A 14,944-nucleotide genomic window follows, 5' to 3' on the forward strand; every position below is an offset into this window, starting at 1 on the left:
TGACCTCTTAACACAACTTTACAGGTTTCCCACAAAAAAGAGTCTGAAACATCCCCCTTGTCATTGGTCTCCAAAAATTGGGTTAAACACTCATATAAGACAGAAACTGTTTATTCATTAATAAGTGAGGATTGAAACTCCAACAATACTGTGCTTTTGGTAGCGAAATTTTCAGACCCATAGAAATATGGCTACACTCTAAAAAATGCTGGGTTAAAAACAACCCAAGTTGGGTTGAAAATGGACAAACCCAGCGATTGGGTTGTTTTAACCCAACTGTTGGGTTAAATGTTTGCCCAACCTGCTGGGTAGTTTTATTTAACTCAACTATTGTTTGAAAATGACTATATGTCTGACTTAAAATTAATCTAAAATGAAATTAAAGTATATAATAAAGTACATATTAATAAATGTTAATTTTCAAGATATTTTGGGTTCATTTAGCAAATAAGCAATACTGTAATTTTTAAACAATAGTTGAGTTAAGTAAAACTACCCAGCAGGTTGGGCAAACATTTAACCCAACTGCTGGGTTAAAACAACCCAATCGCTGGGTTTGTCCATTTTCAACCCAACTTGGGTTGTTTTTAACCCAGCATTTTTTAAAGTGTATGATCAGAAATGTAATATTTGGACTGAGTCACCCCTTGAATGAGTTTCGAATCAGTAATAAAGTAATCAATACGTGTATAGGATTTATGAACGCGAGAAAAAAAGTAATCACAAGCAATAGGGTTAAGTAATCTTCATACATCAACAAGATTCATGGATTTTATCAAATTATTTAACCTACAGACTGAATAGAAGGAGGAGCTTGTGAGGAGTGATGATCGAGATGGGGATCCAAATAGCAATTAAAGTCTCCAGCAATTATCAATTTTTTGTTTAACGCCAGCCTGTTCTGACTGCAGGTTGACCAGCATAGCATCCAACGTATCCAAGCGAGCACTTAATGCTGTCATCTTGTCCTCTATCAGCTTTTTTAAATCATCCCCTTGGGCACCGATTGCGGCAAGTATCGCATTCACATTTCCCTGTGAAATAGGATCACCTGGGATTTCTTAGATGCCATTTTTCTGACAGAACGAGTCAGCGAAGTAATGAAAATCGCCCTTAACACACTTAAATTTCACTAAATATTCAAAACAACTTACTAAAGTTGACTCTCAGTAAGTCATTATTGACTGTGAAGTGGATATTCAAAATGTAATGTCAATGGAGAAGAGCTCAGAAAAAGGCGACTACTCCATGATATGCGCACGTGCACCCATCCCCCACAAATGATATTTGAATGGATTGTTATTGCTGCTTCCACTGATGTCTGACATTAGTGTGTATTTTATAAACTCTAAATGTTTTTTTTATACTGGTGCTTATGCGTATTAAAATGTCTAAAACCTTAAAAAAATATTATGTGGCTGAAAATGCTGCATAGTTGTGATATATGACAAGCTGAACACATCCGTCTCACAGCCAAAGCATGAAAGCACAGTTTAAATCTGGCAGTTATGAGACGTCGCTAAATGTTCTGAATCCCATATGTGGGACCATACTCTCAGGGACACAGAAATAAAAATCCCATGTGTGGGACTGTAGCTCTCAAAAGGTTAAAAAAAATATTCAGATGCTTTCTAAAATTTGACTCTGGTTTGAACAATGTAAGGCTAAACACCGTTACTGACAACTGTCATTTTGGCTGCGTGAGATTCTCCAGCTTTGTTGTTGTTGAGCAACTGAAGTGTGAGCTGTTAAAGCACCGCCCTCTTCTGGAAAGGGGACCGGGAGCTGCAGTTCATTTGCATTTAAAGGGACATTGTTTTTGCTCACAGGGGCAAATTTGACAAGCTATCATAAATGATCTGTGCGGTATTTTGAGCTAAAATTCTGGGGACACCAGAGATTTATGTTACATCTTGTAAAAGGGGCATTATAGGTCCCTTTTAAAATACATTATTGAAAAGGCCTTTTCAGTTACAGAAAGATGTCTTTCTTGTAATAATAAAAGAAATTGAAATAATCTTTCATGTTTTGGTAGAATGTTCTTGTTATAAATAAAACATCTAAAACTACACAAATAATCTCATTGAGCTCAGCTCACAGCGTTGCCATTATGTGTTACAGGAACTGGTAGATTAGATTACCACTGTCAATTTTATAATAGGAGATACTGATTAGAATTAAGCTTTAGAAAACAGAAATGAGAACCCCAGAGAGATTTTGTCACATTGTCTTACTAGGCCTGCAAGCTTTGATCCACTATCTACTACTGATTGTGTACCAGTATCATTCAGAGTAACTGTCAAATTAACTAGATAATTGAAAAAGTAAATTAATGTACCTGAATTTTTTGTAATTAGATTATAACACATTTTAAAATGCTCATAACTTTAGATTACATGATTACATATCATTCACACAATGAAGTAAACAATTTATTAGGGATGCTCTGGATTTTTGCAGCCATTACCAGTTACCAATACCAGTTACCGATTTCTTGTCATCATGATTGGCTGATAACGATCTGCTCTGTGTGTGTGTATCAGCCAAATACGCTGTCTGCTCTGTGTGTCTGTGTGTGTGTGTGTGTGTGGAGGACATGCCTGAGCCCCGCCTTAGACAACGACAGCAGATGACATAGGCAGCGAATCAGGTTCCTTGTATTAAATCCTTTAGCCAATGTTCCTCCACATGATATTTCTCTAGAACATGACAGGTGGCTGCGGCACTAAAGTTTGACGTCATCATATGTTTTACATCAACAAATTGAGATCAATTCATGAGATCAGCCAAATTTAGTGATTCTCCCTAATTCTTTTTTTTTCTGTTTTAAATTTTCACAAATCCTTCTGCTTGTATACATTCAGAAAGTCCTTCAGTTCAGTGATGTTGGTAATGACAAGGAGGTAAACAAATAAATATATATATATTTTTATATATATATATATATATATATATATATATATATATATATATATATATATATATATATATTTAGTGTACAAGTGTTTCATTTTTATTTTAAATTTATTTAGTTATTTTAATTTGACATTATGTCAGACATATTTTGAACATTCTTTTTTGTTATTTATATTTTAATGAATTATTAGCTTTTCCCCTGCAGTTCTTTTATGAACCTCAGTTTGGGAAACCCCTGCATAATGTAATGTTTAATGCATTTCATGATATAGATAACAAAAAATGGAATATATATTCTTTCTCTTTGTTTTTTATATCAATATTGTACACAGTAATCAGTTACGTCAAAAAAGTAATCTAAAAGTAATCAAAAAGTAGTCAAAGTACATTACCTAAAATGTGTAATATAATAGATTACATTACTAAAAACAGTTTTCATCATGTAATTTGTAATCAGTAGCAGATTGCAGTTTGTCTTAGCTGTAGCATGGTGACTACAAAGTTCCCCAAAAATATTGCTTCAATGTAAACAAATATTATGTTTATGTTTGTTTTATATTTGCTGAATGTTGTGTAAAATTATCTTTAATAATGTGTACTATTGTGTCTGTTATTTTCCCTGTGGTAAAGCCTGACTTTTGGCTCTGTGCATCATACAAAGTATATTCATTGCCTTTAGAAGACTTTGAATATAGCGAATGAGTAGTTGTAAGTTTTTATGTGCAGTAATAAATACATGTGTAAATGAATGCACTTCAACTGACATGACTAAGGTTTTTTCTACCTCAGCAGATGGAGAGTGCCCTCCATCAGCCTCATCAGCTACTGTCAATCACATCAAAACTGAGCCAATCGGTACTATGGACCTTTAGGAGCAGTAATGGCAACTTGCAGTACCTCTCGTTCTGATTGGATAGAGTGAGTATATTATGAAGTGTTACAAGGAATTACTGAAGTGCTTTCCCCCCATTGTTATTAAGTGAAGGGAAATCAAATGGAAGCTAATTAGAAAATTGAATTGAAGTGAATGCTTCATTATTTGAATAAAGAGAATGCTGAAGTTTCACATAAAGAACCCCTACCATTTCTGTATAATTTAATTTAATGACACTGAATGAAGTTTTAACACTATGTGTTTCTGTTTGTGTTGTAGCTTGTAGCATGCGTTCCCTACGTAAGACTGTGCTGTTAGCTCTGGTAGCATCAGTGGTGCTGGTTTTGGCTGTGCTACATTCCTGGCCCACGCGGGTCTACAGCACTGTGGATGTCCGGTACAGGCTGGGTCCTGGAGCTGAACGGTTACTGGAGGAGAGACTTCCTGAACCGGATCCCAGTGCTAGTACCATCCCTTACCGTGTGAGGGAGAGTGTGGCTAGGTTAGTTCATCTTTACAAACATCAGTTCAAGGAAGGGAGATTAAGAATGGTCAGAAAACCTTTATATATATATAAATATATATAAAGGTTTTCTGACCATTCTTAATCTATATATATATATATATATATATATATATATATATATATATATATATACACATTTGTAGCTAGAGGCCATCATTATCTACCGTCACCTCAAGAGGATGAAAACATCTTTCTTCAGGTTAAAAACTCAGTGACAGAATGATCTTGTGATAAATCTTCTCCTCTTCTGCAAGGCTTTTGGCTCGCAACGGGTGTGTTTGTGAAGGAGAGAGGCGAGGGGTCAGCCTGCCCTTTGCTCAGCTACTGTTCCCTAGAGTGTCTGCCCATCCCCTGCACACTGCCTTCCAGGCCTCCCAGCTCCATGAGATGAAGAAACGGCGAGCCAAAGAGTATCAGAGCTTCCAAATGAGGTACATTTATTCATTTTATGACAGTGCCAATGTTTGGTTTATATATCCATATTTTATCATATAGAATGACAGCATGTCTTGGGACATTTTTAAGACAATAGTTATTAAAGTTTTAATAAATAAAGTTATACTTTTCTGTATACACATATGTATCATTTTAGCATAATTGATATACTGTTATAGTTTTAATATTTTGAATTAGATTTTATTTTTATATTTTTTTTAATTTAGTAATTTTATTGATTTACTAATTTTTAATTGTCATTATTAGTAGTTTTTATTTGACTAAAAAAAAAAAATACTGTTACATGAGGTGCTTCAGAAAAGATGATGAATAGGATCCAAGAGCAATAGAGAACTATATTAACAAAATACCAAAAGTACTGAAAACAACACACACAATACAACCACAATGGACAACACCAGACACTGAACAAAGGAAACACTGGGATAAAAACAAGAGTATCAAGAGGCAAACAAGAAAAAGGTGTGGGTAATCAATCACTATGGCAACAAACAAGGGTAACAACAATCTGTATTGTATAAAGTGCTATAAAAATTAAGGTGACTTGACTTGACTATAGAAACAAAGTAAAACTACACTACACACAGGACGTGAACATTGGGAACAGAATATACACTTCAAAATAAAAGTCCAAATAACAAAAACAAGTAACACAAAACAAGGGAACATGTAATACATACAGCTATGGAAAAAATTAAGAGACCACTCCAAGTTCAGAAATCAATGTTAAGTGGTCTCTTAATTTTTTCCATAGCTGTATGTCTACATAGTATTTATTAAGTATTAGTTTTATTTTAGTACTTTAGCTTAAACTAAATGAAAATGAGAAATGTTGCCTTGGCAACTAGCTGAAATAAAAGTTTTTTGAAAAAGCTTTTTTATATATTATTTAATTTCTGTTAGTGTTTATTTCAAGTAATAAAATGTTTCGTCACTGGTTTTAATTTTAGTTAATTATAATAAATCTGGTGTTTTTAGGTCGCAGACCCCTGCTGATCTGCTGATTGTAGCTGAAGCTAACAACCCCCTGCAGTACCCAACACAGGGTGTGGAAGTTCGGCCACTTAAAACTATCCTTATACCAGGTATTACTCTTTTTGTGTCTAGTTAAATGAATATTGCCACATGACTAAAGAGATGTGATGAGAATATTGCAAAGCATTTTATTAATAAATCTTTAGGGTTGCACGATACTGAAGTAAAAGGCAAAATGCGATATTTGATATGCAATACAATAATGCTTTAAGTGTGTTAAATAAATTTAAATTATATTTAAATATATTTAAAAACGGAAATTGATGTAATCAAAATACATGTTTCACATTCTTTTTGTAAGAGCATCCCTACAACTTCTGAAAGTGAACAGCAGTGTTTTACTGTAGCATTACATAAAAAGTAAGTAAATAAGTGTGTGTATACTTTAGTTTTACTCAACAACAGAAATTGAATAATTAAATGTAAAAATAAAATACTGCTTAGTCTTCACTGTATGAATTAAATATATACTGATTCTCATTAAAGCTACAAAAGTTGTTCATTCAAGAGCAGTGAGTGATTTTCTCTTTGTCTTTTGTTGTTTGATTAACATTAAGCACACAGACAGGTTTATTAGGCTGCTGTCACTTTAAGAGCTGTGCAGATCCAATATACACACACTTTTTTCTGAACTGTTTAGTCCACATAAGACATAACTTACTGTGTTTACATGAATACTCACCATGATGGACATTTTGACATAATTTTGTGTGTATTTGACCATATAAGCTGCGGAAGATAACTGAATTCGGGATCACATGCTGTCCGAGAGGCAGCTCTCTGTGCGTGTGAGTTTTTTCCTTAATGTATTTAATAACATTAAGCATGACACACGTATGTAACAGTCATGTGTCCAGTCTGCGTCAACCTAAAACATGGTCTTTTTGAGTATTCATGTCGTTATCGCAAGCCGCTGTGATATGCATATCGATATTTCGATAATTACGACATATCGTGCAGCCCTAAGTGTAATGACTGTTAACACCAACATTAAAGGGATAATTCACACCAAAATGAATTAGAAAATGTCTTGGTCTTTTCCAGACTGAAGTGAAGTGAAAAGAAAAGAGCACATTACTAGATTACTGAATGCACTGTGTCTGTAATAGAGGGTAGTTTAGTGGATTTTTATAGAGGCTTGACAGTAACAATGCATGGCTGTAATGTGTTTCAGGTTTGTCCTTAAAAGAGGTGCCCAGAGATTTCTATACTGTAAGTGATATGAACAATTTATGTCTGTTCCCTGTGCCCATGTGTTGTGGATGCTCGCTGAACACTCTGTTTTTTGTCCTTCTCTGTAGCTGAACTTTTCAGCATCTCTGGGCACGTTTAATGTGGCAGCAGAAGTGGAGGGGGTAAAGGTCAGGGGTGATGGCGAGATGCACATGACACTGAACAGTGGCCTTTTGTCCAGTCTGAATCGACAGCTCCAGTTTATCACATATACTAACACGTTGTTCCACCCAAGCACAGCTGACACAGGTATGCAGCTTCTGGGTAGTTTCTGTAAAAAAAAAAAAAGCATCCCAAAATGTACATGTAAACTCAGGACTGGATCATATTTATTTCATATGTAGTTTTCCTGTGCTTATGATTCAGTGCAGTTAGACACAGAAGGACATCAGGCTCTTTTCACCATCAAGATTCGTCATGGAGTAACACCCAAACTCTACAACACAGGCTCTGATGCAGATAAAGGTGAATACATCAAACTAAAACTATTTAGTTTTACTATTACTAAAATAGTTTCTGTTTAATTTAAATAAAGCTGAAATACAATAAAATATAAGATGAGAAACTTAAACTCAAAAAACGGAAATTAGAAATGTTGCATTGGCAACTAACTGAAATTAAAGGGATACTCCACCGTTTTTTCATATTAAACTATGTTATTCCCTTAACTAAGACGAGTTGATACATACCTCTCTCGTCTCAGTGCGTGCACTAAATCGCTCTGTCTTGCGGCGAAACTTTGTTAGCACTTAGCTTAGCCCAGTTCATTCAATAGGGGCCAAGCAGAGAAGCTACCAAACACCTCCACGTTTTCCCTATTTAAATACAGTTACTCGAGTAGTGTAACTCGACCTAGGACGGTGACACAAAACAAAACGTTGTGCTTTTCTAAGCGTGTAAAATGGATAACTATATTGTATGGCGGAATACCATAGCAAGTGCTCGGGAGCACTTTGACTTGGCGCAGTAATATCTTCACTCGTGAAAAGTCCTCTCACCTGCCCCCGCTCCCTCTCCTGTAAAAGTCACGTTGGTTCTATTGACGGAAATGAGAGGGAGGAGGAGAGGGAGCGGGGGCTGGTGAGAGGACTTTTCACGCCATACAATATAGTTATCCATTTTACACGCTTAGAAAAGCGCAACGTTTTGTTTTGTGTCACCGTCCTAGGTCGAGTTACACTACTCGAGTAACTGTATTTAAATAGGGAAAACGTGGAGGTGTTTGGTAGCTTCTCTGCTTGGCCCCTATTGAATGAACTGGGCTAAGCTAAGTGCTAACAAAGTTTCGCCGCAAGACAGAGCGATTTAGTGCACGCACTGAGACGAGAGAGGTATGTATCAACTCGTCTTAGTTAAGGGAATAACATAGTTTAATATGAAAAAACGGTGGAGTATCCCTTTAAGTATAAGCTGAAGTACTAAAATAACTAAAACTAAGACTGAAAAATAAATTAAAGCTAAATGGAAATGTTTAAGAAACTACAACTGATAAAAATGAACATACATCCACGTAACAAATATAAAAATATAAGCTAAAATAAATACAATAGTATGTAAATGTAAGAAATACTGAAATAACTTGATGATGACTTATATCATGAATATTAAAGGATTAGTTCACTTTTAAATAAACTTTTCCTGATAATTTACTCACCCCCATGTCATCCAAGATGTCCATGTCTTTCTTTCTTCAGTCGAAAAGAAATTAAAGTTTTTGATGCAAACATTCCAGGATTTTTCTCCTTATAGTAGACTTTAATGGGCACCAAACAGTTGAAGGTCAAAATTAGTTTCACTGCAGCTTCAAATTGTTCAACACGATCCCAGGTTAGAAATAAGGGTCTTATCTAGTGAAACCATCGCTCATTTTCTGAAAAAAAAAATTGAAAATTATATAAGTTTTAACCTTAAATGCTCATCTTGAACTAGCTCTCTTCTTCTTCTTCTCTATTAGAATTCCAGCAGTGTAGACACTGCTAAGTCAAGTCAAAGTCAAAGTTTATTTATAAAGCACTTTTTTAAAACAACAGGTGTTTATCAAAGTGCTGTACATACAAAAAGAAAACATATTCAATAATACAAACAGTCAGCACCATAAAGAAAAAACACTTAAGACACAATAAAACAGTAAAGAAAGCAGCTCTCACATGGCATTGAAAGCCAGACTATAAAAATAAGTTTTAAGGCCAGATTTGAAGACCTCAAGTGTTTGAGCCTGTCTGATATAGAGAGGCAAGCTGTTCCAGAGCTTCGGGGCCGCCCCTGCAAAGGCCCTGTCCCCCCTGCTCTTCAGTTTTGCCCTAGGAACAGCTAAAAGCAAATGGTCAGCAGACCTTAGTGCTCGTGACGGAGAATACAGATTAATCAAATCTGATAAATAACTTGGCACCGAACCATTAAGAGATTTAAAAACAAGCACCAAAATTTTAAAATTAATCCTATAATGGACAGGTAGCCAGTGAAGAGACGCAAGAACGGGAGTGATATGTTCCCGCTTTCGTGTGCCCGTCAATAGGCGAGCTGCCGCATTCTGGACCACTTGCAGTCTGGAGAGAGAGGCCTGACTAATGCCTAAATAAAGGCTGTTACAATAATCAAGGCGGCTTGAAATGAAAATATGCACAACTCTTTGAAAGTCTTTAGATGACAAGAAAGGTTTCACCTTGGTGAGTTGTCTCAATTGGAAAAAACATGATTTAACTACTAAATTAATCTGTTTATCCAATTTAAAATCACAATCCATAACAACACCTAAATTTTTTACATGGGGCTTCACATATGGATTCAGCTCTCCGAGGTTTAGGTCTACTGTCTCACAGGTTCCCCCTGGCGTAAACAACACCACTTCGGTTTTCTTTTCATTAAAATTAAGGAAATTTAGTGCCATCCAGGTCTTAATTTCTTCAAAACACTGCAAAAGAGGTGCTAAAGAACAGGTATCTTTACGTTTCAAGGGCAGATAAATTTGCAGATCATCTGCATAGCAATGAAAAGAAATACCAAATTTCCTAAAAATATGACCCAATGGGAGTATGTACAGGGAGAACAGAATAGGCCCCAAAATGGAGCCCTGGGGGACCCCACATGTGAGTGCAGCAGTTGAGGAGGTATAGTCTCCAAGATGAACCGAAAAAGATCTTTCAGCCAAATAGGATTTAAACCATTCCAATGCAGTACCCTTAATACCAACACATTGTTCTAGCCTCGAAATCAGGATATTATGGTCAACTGTATCAAATGCAGCTGAAAGGTCCATTAAAATTAAGATAGCGCAGTCACCAGTGTCAGTGATAAGTAGTAAGTCATTAAAAACCTTCAACAGTGCAGTTTCCGTGCTGTGTAGTGCTTTAAAACCAGACTGAAACACTTCATGAATACCATGTAGATCTAAAAATGAATTCATTTGTCCAAATACAACCTTCTCCAATAGTTTGGATAGAAATGGGAGTTTTGAGATAGGTCTATAATGAGTAAAAACTGATGGATCCAAAGTAGATTTCTTGATTACTGGTTCCACAGCTGCATGTTTAAAAGACTTAGGTACAACTCCCGAAGCTAGGCTGCTATTGATAATTGCAAGAATTTTAGGACCAATGATTTCAAATGAATCTTTAAGAAGACGGAGAGGAACAACATCCATACCACATGAGGAAGGTTTCATTTTATAAAAGGTCTCTTTCAGCGAGTCAAGAGACACCAACTCAAACTGATTGAAAACAGAAGAGCACTCAGTGGAAAAGGATGAAAAAGTTGAAGGGAGCAAAATATTTGCTCTAACAGCCTCAATCTTGTCAATGAAAAAGTCTAAAAATTTCTCACACATATCGGCTGAAGGCTCTAGACAGGTTGCTTGGGGAGTGTTTAAAACCGAGTTAATAGTACTAAATAGCACCGCTGGCTTGTGGGAGTTATTACAGATGACACTAGAAAGATATTTTGATTTCTCAGATTTAACAGTTTTTTGATATTTAAGCAGATTCTCCTTCAAAATATCAAAAGAAATCTGCAATTTATCCTTCTTCCAGCGGCGTTCCGCTCTTCTACACTCAAGTCTTACAGTTCGAGTAGTAGCGTTCAGCCAAGGTTGAGTTCTTGGTTTTACCCGAACCATCTTAAAAGGAGCCACAGTATCCAAGATATTAAGACAAGTTGAAGAAAACAATGAAGCCAGATCATCAGTGTTAAGGCCGTATGAAGACCTTGAATAGTCATCGTCAATAGCATTAAAAGCCTCAGAGAATGACTGAACGGTTGAAGAATTAATTGTTCTACGGCGACGGGTTGAAGCAGTCACTTTAGGATCACAGGTAATACATATCTCAAAGAAAACAGGTAAATGATCAGAGAAAATAGCATCACTGACTTCAATATTACCAATTGGCAAGCCATATGATAAAACCAGGTCCAAGATATGACCACAAACATGTGTGGGACTAGCCACAAGCTGGGTTAAGTTAAAAGACTCCACCAGATTAAGAAAGGCCTTAGCCAAGGGTTTGACAGGACAACATACATGGATGTTAAAATCCCCAACAATTAAGACCTGATCATATTTTGGCATAATTTCAGCCAAGAAAACTGAAAACTCCTCAATAAAGTCTTTGTTATATTTGGGTGGGCGGTAGACAACAGCGCACAGCACCGGATTACTCAAGTTTAGTTCAAAAATACTGAGTTCGAAGCTGGAATAGGAGTAAGCTGACAGACGACGACAGTTTAAGTGTTCTTTAAAGATAGCTGCTACTCCACCTCCTCGACCCGTAAGCCGTGGAGAATTAAAATAAGTACAGTTCAGAGGTACGACTTCTGAAAACACGCTTGACTCACCAACACCGATCCACGTCTCCGTCACACACAACATGTCCAGGTCTTTGGATGTGAAAAAGTCATTCAAAATAAAAGACTTGTTGGCTAGAGATCTAGCATTCACCAAGGAAAACCTCACTGGGGTTGAGTCTTTCAGCAACGGAGGTGCGCGATCAAAGGATCGGAGGAGAGAGACGTCCACACCACCTCTTCTAAAACGCGGCGGCCGATAAATGTTGGTCGACGGCTTCCCATCCATGCCAGCAACTGTTACCGGCACCAGCCACCCATACGCGGGATCCCAGGAGCGTCGGAGCACATACCGGCAACAATCCAAGCCAAGCTCGGACAAAATCCAGCGGGGATCAGCCCCTGGAAACAAGGCCATCAAGGTCCTAGCTCTCACCAGTAGACCCCCGCGTTTACCGCGGCGTCTAAAACGCTTCTTCCTCCCGGGAGAGCATAGGGTCCGACAAAGATAGTCAGGTAATCCACACAAGAGCGGAGGAGGGGGTGAGTTGTTTTTTCCACCCTGATGAACATTATAGATCGCTGTATTTTCAACAGCCGATCTAATGTTAAGTAGTGTTTGGCGATCATACACCAATAGAGAGTCTGCAGTATTTAAAACAGTCAATAAAAACACGATAAACATCCATACAACCAGGAGCAGTAGACGGCCGGCCACGTACACTGGCGCCATCTTGAGTGACCTCATTGGTTATTCAGCGTATTAAAGTGTATTACTGCCCTCCACAGGTCAAAGTTTGAACTAATTGTTTTATACTATTGAATTAGCATATTGCATATAAAAATTAGTTCAAACTTTGACCTGTGGAGGGCAGTAATACACTTAGCAGTGTCTACACTGCTGGAATTCTAATAGAGAAGAAGAAGAAGAGAGCTAGTTCAAGATGAGCATTTAAGGTTAAAAATTATATAATTTTAAATTTTTTTTCAGAAAATGAGCGATGGTTTCACTAGATAAGACCCTTATTTCTCATCTGGGATCGTGTTGAACAATTTGAAGCTGCAGTGAAACTAATTTTGACCTTCAACTGTTTGGTGCCCATTGAAGTCTACTATAAGGAGAAAAATCCTGGAATGTTTTCATCAAAAACTTTAATTTCTTTTCGACTGAAGAAAGAAAGACATGGACATCTTGGATGACATGGGGGTGAGTAAATTATCAGGAAAAGTTTATTTAAAAGTGAACTAATCCTTTAATTAGGTCATCCTGATGTTGCTAGGTAATCTTCCTGAATTTCCCAAACAAAGAAAATGCATTACTGTAATATTCATGAGCAAAATCAAGCCATAGTCAAGCTGGTAACTCACAGCCTGTGCAGATATGCTTTGAGATGCAAAATATTATATTATATTTTACATGACCATTTACAGTTTGTATGTTAGTTACACATCCCCAAGATGTATTAATCTGAAGATTCATTCTATAATGGAGTATTTGTCAGAGACATTTGTTAGAGACATTAAAACTGACTATAAATGACATTAAATTAAACTTCAAATTATTAGTCATAAAAAGTTCAAACTTGGTTTATTACACTACCATACAAAACAGTCAGTAAATTAATTATACAGCAAGGATGCATTAAATTAATCAAAAGTGAAAGTAAAGTCTTTTACATTGTTACAAAAAAAAAAATCTATTTTAAATTAAATGTTGGTCTTCTTTACTTTCTATTCAACAAAGATAGAAAAATTCACTTGTTTCATTCTGTGATTTTAGTGTACTCACATTTACCTTTCTCTGTTCAAAGAGTACAACATCAGCGCTCTTGTGACCATAGCAACCAAAACCTTTCTGCGCTATGACAAGCTCCAGGATTTAATTGACAGCATACGACAGTACTATCCAACTGTTACAATAGTGATAGCAGACGACAGCGAACACCCGAAAACTGTGTCAGGCCCATATATTGAACATTACATCATGCCCTTTGGAAAGGTAGGTAACTTCCTTGAGTTTATACAGGGTATCCGCGGGGTCTTGAAAAGTATTAAAAGGTGATAAATCAATTTTGGGAAAATTAAGACCCTTAAAAAGTATTAAAAAGTCTTATCACGGCTTTATAAAGTCTTAATTTTTTTAATTTAGTCATTTTTATTAAAAAAAACGAACAGGTACATAAACTAGGCTATTGTGGGTGCGTTCGTAAAATGACTGCGAAAATGTTTTATGTATGTTTTATGTTTTCTAATACGTCACCGACGGAATGGTCCAGCGCTGCGCGGCGCCATCTGTAGGACAAAGCTCAGCAAAGATGTAGGAATATCTGATCAGAGTTGTACACGGATACACATTTTTAAATAAATCTGCCGTGGCAAAGCTACTGAAAGTGATTTTCGGTGCTGGTAATCCATATATCATTTGCTGAAACAAACTCGTCATGGAGAGCGCGTCTCATGGTTGCGTAGTAACGACAGACGCCACCGCAGCGCCCGAGCGCTTTGGAAAGAAGAAAGCGGCGCCGACGCGTTTTCCATGCGTTTTTAGACGCGACATATGAACGGTCCCTAAAAGAGTTCAAATGGCTCAACGCACCAAATGCGAGTAGAATCAGCGCTGAAACGTGTTCGGTAACTTTTTTTTTTTTTTATGAATGTGTTGGGAATTAAATATATAATTTGCAACGGCTGTGATTTAATTATATAGCATGCTTGCTGTAGCAGGTGTGTGTTTTCATTTTCGATTAATTGTAAATGCTACTTTGCTTGTGATGTTTAAATGTGCATTTAGAATGATTTTTAATTCTGTTGTTTACAAAGAGAAGTTTCAGTGTCACATGATTCTTCAGAAAGGCTGATTTGCTGCTCAAGAAACATTCATTATTTATATTATTAAGGTTAAAATGCAGTTTTTGCTGCTTAAAATTGTGGAAATCCAATTTAAACATTTCTGGTAAGATTTAAAAAATACAAAAATTAATACTTTAATCTGTCATACTTTAAAGTGATAAAGTGAGTGAAGAGTGAAGACATTTAAAATGTTACAGAATATATTTTAATAAATAATATATTTGATAAATACATGTAATATAATTTCAAATAAATGCTGTTATTGAACTTCCTGTTTT

The 14,944-nt window shown here is 36.3% G+C and overlaps 1 protein-coding gene across 3 annotated transcripts in view; it reads left to right on the forward strand.

Moving 5' to 3' along the window:
- b4galnt1b (beta-1,4-N-acetyl-galactosaminyl transferase 1b) overlaps positions 1-14,944 on the forward strand; it is a 56,342-nt gene that overhangs the window by 33,678 nt on the left and 7,720 nt on the right. For 2 of the 3 annotated variants that reach the window (XM_067372920.1, XM_067372922.1), the window contains exons 2-9: positions 3,709-3,834; positions 4,070-4,292; positions 4,571-4,747; positions 5,751-5,857; positions 6,982-7,019; positions 7,109-7,289; positions 7,407-7,505; positions 13,628-13,815. In XM_067372920.1, the coding sequence (XP_067229021.1) occupies positions 4,078-4,292; positions 4,571-4,747; positions 5,751-5,857; positions 6,982-7,019; positions 7,109-7,289; positions 7,407-7,505; positions 13,628-13,815 (1,005 nt within the window). In that variant the 5' untranslated portion in view covers positions 3,709-3,834; positions 4,070-4,077. Of the gene's footprint in view, positions 1-3,705; positions 3,835-4,069; positions 4,293-4,570; positions 4,748-5,750; positions 5,858-6,981; positions 7,020-7,108; positions 7,290-7,406; positions 7,506-13,627; positions 13,816-14,944 lie in introns of all 3 variants that reach the window. The other variant, XM_067372921.1, reaches the window with a different exon arrangement.

This window comes from Chanodichthys erythropterus, chromosome 21, assembly GCF_024489055.1.
Source record: "Chanodichthys erythropterus isolate Z2021 chromosome 21, ASM2448905v1, whole genome shotgun sequence".
Taxonomy (NCBI): Eukaryota; Metazoa; Chordata; class Actinopteri; order Cypriniformes; family Xenocyprididae; genus Chanodichthys; species Chanodichthys erythropterus.